This window comes from Schistocerca americana, chromosome 10, assembly GCF_021461395.2.
Source record: "Schistocerca americana isolate TAMUIC-IGC-003095 chromosome 10, iqSchAmer2.1, whole genome shotgun sequence".
Classification (NCBI taxonomy): Eukaryota; Metazoa; Arthropoda; class Insecta; order Orthoptera; family Acrididae; genus Schistocerca; species Schistocerca americana.
This window is the reverse complement of record NC_060128.1, coordinates 151954272-151960177: the sequence shown is the minus strand read 5'-3', so window position 1 is coordinate 151960177 and position 5906 is coordinate 151954272. Positions and strand designations below refer to the sequence as shown.

At 46.0% G+C, this 5906-nt stretch overlaps 1 protein-coding gene across 1 annotated transcript; it reads right to left on the bottom strand.

Annotated features, from left to right (window-relative positions):
- Positions 1–3334: 3334 nt before the first annotated feature.
- On the bottom strand, positions 3335–4192 carry LOC124552316. The gene has a single exon (XM_047126589.1). The coding sequence runs from the start codon at positions 4190–4192 to the stop codon at positions 3335–3337; it is 858 nt and encodes a 285-aa protein (XP_046982545.1).
- Positions 4193–5906: the final 1714 nt, after the last annotated feature.

Genomic DNA, 5906 nt, shown 5'->3' with positions numbered 1-5906 from the left:
GATGTACGTGCACCAATCATAATCCCACCCCACACCATCAAACCACGACCTCCATACAGGTCCCTTTCAAGGACATTAAGGGGTTGGTATCTGGTTCCTGGTTCACGCCCGATGAAAACGCGGAAAATCACTGTTCAGACTATACCTGGACTCGCCCGTGAACATAACCTGGGACCACTGTTCCAATGATCATGTACCATGTTCTTGACACCAGGCTTTATGGACTCTCCTGTGACCAGGGGTCAGTGGAATGCACCATGTCTGTTCAGTCGTCTGTAGACTGTGTGTCCGGAGACAACTATTCCAGTGGCTGTGGTAAGGTGCCGAGTAAGGCTACCTGCAGTACTCCGTGGCCGTCTGCGGGCACTGATGGTGAGATGTCGGTCTTCTTGTGGTGTTGTACGCTGTGGACGTCTCGTAATGTAGCGCCTGCATACGTTTCCTGTCTGCTGGCATCGTTGCCATAATCTTGAGATCACATTTTGTGGCACACGGAGGGCCCGTGCTACGACCTGCTGTGTTTGACCAGCCTCCAGTCGCCCTAGTATTCTACCGCTCATAACATCATCAATATTTCTTTGAGCCACTTTCAACACACTGTCACCATTAGCATGTCTGAAAACGTGTGCACACTTACTCGCTGCACCGTACTCTGGCATGCACCAAAACACCTCTGCATATGTGGACTGCTTCCAGCTCCACCATGCGACGACCATAGGGCAAATGCACCGCATGGTCATACCATGAGGTGACTTAAACCAGCAAACCGCCCACCAGAACGTTGTTTCACCATGTATCAACATTAGCCTTAATTTATGAGCATGAGTGGAGAAATCATTCTGCTTTAGAGCATACCATTCCTCCTGAAAAGCGTCTGACATTGCAATTCATACCACTTGGCACCAATGGACAAATTCAGCCTGTGGATATTTCTTTTTTTTCCGTGCCTATAAAACATATTATCGCACTGTCTTGAAGGATAGCCAGTTCCACGATAAGCTCCACGATAGACTATTTCGCATTTGGTTGGATGCCGTCACATTCCATCAGTTCTCATCATCCCGTTACCTCAATATGATTCTACATGCATTCTTTAAGAATGGATTCCTAGCTGAACGGCATGTACAGTTTTTGGCTCCCAAGGTGTTCGCCATCAAACTTGATGGTACGAACCTTTGTGATCTCTGTGGCGCGCCATTTTTCATTCAGTGTTCAATGTGCAAGTTAATGGTTTGTTTTGAATATTTCTGGTATGTCGACGAAGTCCATTTTGTGTAATGTAGTACAGACATGCCACGCAAGACTGATCTCTGCACCATCCGGACGTTCATTTTCTGTCGCCCTCCTGATGCGTATTGTGAATCATTAGGAGTTCATATTTTTCCTATCGTAACTGTTTACGCATCACTTTCAGGCTTGCGACCCTGCACTCGACGGGTTCCGTGTCAATGACGGGTGGTAGTGTGGTGGAGCGGATAAAAGTACTGACGCTTAGCGTACCCCCAGCTCTTGTCAAAGAGCAGCGCCAGGAAGAGCCTCCAAATTGTATTGGCTGAGCAGGGTGCAGGGGGTGGAGGGGGATGGGGCTAGGAGAGGTGTTGAGATCACAAACAGACGGCTTCCTCAAATCACACATACATAATTTGGCATCTACGGTATATCACTTCCGGTACTTTGTAATACGCTAGAAATATTGAAAGTTTGTCACAATAGCCTAATAAAACAGTGAAGAGAATGTTACCATAATCTTAACATTCCACAAGCAAATATCAAATCTTTCTTTTTTTCATTTGATTTTCCTTAGTTTTTCTCGTTCCAGAATAGTAGTTCAACATTAGTTCTGCTGCTCTAATTTTTGCATTCTCCTAAAGTACCACACTGCCAGATGCCCGCCCAGTTAGCCAAGCAGTCTAATGCATGGCTTTTGGAAGTGGGAAGGAGTGCCCGGTCCCCTGCACGAATCCACCCGGCGGCCTTGCGTCGAGGTCGAGAGAGCCGGCCAGTCTGTGGATGGTTTTAAGGTGGTTTTCCATTTGCCTCGGTGAATGATGGGCTGGTTCCCCTTATTCCGCCTGAGCTACACTATGTCGGCAATTGTTGCGGAAACAAGTTCTCCATGTACGCGTACACCACCATTACTCTATCACGCAAACATTGAGGTTACACACGTCTGACATGAGACGTTCCTTGGCGGGGGGGCTCCACCGGGGCTCGAACCGCACAATAACCCTGGAACCGGTGTGGGGCGGCGGAGGGGTGAAGTGGACTGCGGTAGTCGTTGTGGGTTTGTGGACCACTGCGGCTGCGGCGGGGATGGAGCCTCTCCGTCGTTTCTAGGTCCCCGGTTACAATACTATACAACACAACATTGCCAGATAATTTTTTATTACTAAATACACTGCTAGAAAATAAGGAAGTGAGGCACCAAGGAGGTGAGCAAGGAAACAACACAAAACTTCCAGGCTTCAGAGGGTACGTGATGGTATTTCAGTGATTACAAAACCGAGACAAATTTACAAAGAACTTTGCAGCATGATCACACTTACCAGTATGACGTACCTTCTCTGTCCTGCACACACCCTCTCTCTCAGTTAGGAAGGGTATCATCAAACTGCTGTATCTGCCCCTGAAGCAAGTTGGCCACAAGCTGCAGTAAGTTGTCCTTGATGTTGTGGATGCTGCCACTGGTATATAGTTCACATTCGACATGGTCCCTCACATATTCTAACTGGGACAGTTCACGGAATCTTACTGAAGACATGAGTATCTCAATACCATGAAATCATTTACGTACATGACTGAAAGAACTCGCACAGTTTAAGATCCACAGCTATACTTATTTATTCTCTTATTATTTATTCTTATTATTTATTCTATTTATTCTCCACCTTGTAATTCCTTGTCATTGGCTGTATTAGGTACACCTCTATTAACTTACGCAATAGTGCCATATGAAAGATGAATTTAGTGGACAGCTATATAAGGATGTAGACAGTGACTTGTGGAAGGTTAGGTCAGTCCAGGAAGTGTAAATAAATAGGCAAAGCGGTTAAGGTGATGACTCGTGATAATCAGGAAATCAAGGTTCGAGATCTGATGTGCCATAAATTTTCGTATGTCACTATTGGATGGTATACCAAATATAGAGAATACACAGTCAGTGAATAACTTTCCAGGTATCACGAAAACAGTTCATAGGGATATGTGCCGAGTGTCACTGAGCAGTATCCTGTTGAAAAATGGCACCACCATACTGTCATAGTCCAGAAGTATGTACAGGCAAGCTTTGCAAGTCCTTCTTCGCGCATAAAGTTAATTGATTCTGACTGCTCACTTAAATACTATTTGCTGTAAGCTCATCCGTCCAAAGCTCCTTTTGGCTGATGCTGGAACTCTTGAACTCCGCCGAACTCTTGAACTCTGCCGAGCTCTTGAACTCTGCCGAGCTCTTGAACTCTGCCGAACTCTTGAACTCTGCCGAACTCTTGAACTCTGCCGAACTCTTGAACTCTGCCGAACTCTTGAACTCTGCCGAACTCTTGAACTCTGCCGAACTCTTGAACTCTGCCGAACTCTTGAACTCTGCCGAACTCTTGAACTCTGCCGAACTCTTGAACTCTGCCGAACTCTTGAACTCTGCCGAACTCTTGAACTCTGCCGAACTCTTGAACTCTGCCGAACTCTTGAACTCTGCCGAACTCTTGAACTCTGCCGAACTCTTGAACTCTGCCGAACTCTTGAACTCTGCCGAACTCTTGAACTCTGCCGAACTCTTGAACTCTGCCGAACTCTTGAACTCTGCCGAACTCTTGAACTCTGCCGAACTCTTGAACTCTGCCGAACTCTTGAACTCTGCCGAACTCTTGAACTCTGCCGAACTCTTGAACTCTGCCGAACTATTGAACTCTGCCGAACTCTTGAACTCTGCCGAACTCTTGAACTCTGCCGAACTCTTGAACTCTGCCGAACTATTGAACTCTGCCGAACTATTGAACTCTGCCGAACTCTTGAACTCTGCCGAACTCTTGAACTCTGCCGAACTCTTGAACTCTGCCGAACTATTGAACTCTGCCGAACTATTGAACTCTGTCGAACTCTTGAACTCTGCCGAACTTTTGAACTCTGCCGAACTCTTGAACTCTGCCGAACTATTGAACTCCACTGAACTCTTGAATTCTACCTCACTTGGCATTTGAGGACCTCTATCTACAGCATGTGATGCTGTCTGCTTAGAGATACTCTGAATTTGCAGTCAATCCACATGAAATCAACAGTTTCTCACTGTGTATGGCCTCTTACTGAATTAACAAAAGCAGATTTCACCTAAGTTATAAGACTGACAGCTAATATTCATACTTTGATGATTTTTTTTTGTAACCTTTCATGACTCAGCCACTACACCTGGTTACCTAGTATCATATCCAGTTTCATGTCCTCCAGCTTGCTTAGACCTCGTTACTCATACAATTTTTTTTTCCAGCCTGTGAATAATTTCAGGCTAAAACTCTCCCTTGGGGATCACATGAAATAACTTTTCCAACTACCAACTTACTCTGATGAACCACCTTCTGAACAGTGTGTTGGTACACCTTTAAAAATCGAATATAGCAGCCATTCTGAATGATGTAGATTCAACAAGTCCTTCATAAGTTGCAGAAAGTACATGGCACCACATGTGTATGCACAGGTGACAATTCCCGTAAATTACTGGCCGGTAGTTTGTGTTGGGCACGGATCTGGTGCCAAACAGCCTCCCTCGTGTTCGCATCAGGTGAACATAGTGGCCAACACACCAACGCGAGTTAAATACCATGCCGCTCAAACAACTGTGGTATGATAGTCTCCTGGTGACATGGGCAGTTATCCTGCTGGAAAACTCCACCACTCTCAGGGAAGACACCGAGCATGAAGCGATGCAGTGGTCCACAAATAAGCTCACATAGTGCAAAGCTGTCTGCTCCACAGCTAAAGGGTCAGTGCAGTTGACTGCAATGCAGCGGTCCCAGGTTAGATTGCCTACCGGGTCTGTGATTGTCCATGCTCGTTGACTTGGTGTTGTCCTCATCATCAAATTAGTAGCATAGGTGACTGAAGATGGAAGGCGCCAAGAGAGGGCACTTGCCTCCCCCCTGGAGTACAGAGTTTTTATTCACAGCAGAATTCTCACACACTTGTAATTTTTGAGATTCCGCAAAACCTCTCGTTTAACCAACTGTAGCGTAATGTGGCTGATCGCAGTGAAATAATATAAGGTGGCGCACGAAAAACTGGCCCCGAGTACAGACTGATCGCCAGTTACACACGATTTGCGAACGCTACCAGAAGAATAGATAAACATGTAATGATTAGGCAGTGAAGAAATAACAAATAAGCTAATGCAAACAACATCTCCGAAACAATGAATGACGATTGGTGGGCGACAATGAGCAGTCTAGTACTCGGGGCCGATTTTTCGTGCGCCACCCTGCACCACTGAAATAATATTGCAGGAGTTATCGTATTCTCTTTACAAAATATAACACCAGACACTCGATTATGGAGCGCGGACTTCATTCGGTTGTAAGTCGGTCTGCCTTGCATAACAATGAACATTCCCTTTTACCTTGGATCAAAAAAAGACGGAAAATGGCCACTCGTGTGTGCCGTGCCGACTTCCTCTGTGCCGGCCGAAGTGGCCGTGCGGTTAAAGGCGCTGCAGTCTGGAACCGCAAGACCGCTACGGTCGCAGGTTCGAATCCTGCCTCGGGCATGGATGTTTGTGATGTCCTTAGGTTAGTTAGGTTTAACTAGTTCTAAGTTCTAGGGGACTAATGACCTCAGCAGTTGAGTCCCATAGTGCTCGAGCCATTTGAACGTTTTGAACTTCCTCTGCGTGTGTAATAACAAAAAAATTTTGCCTTTATACA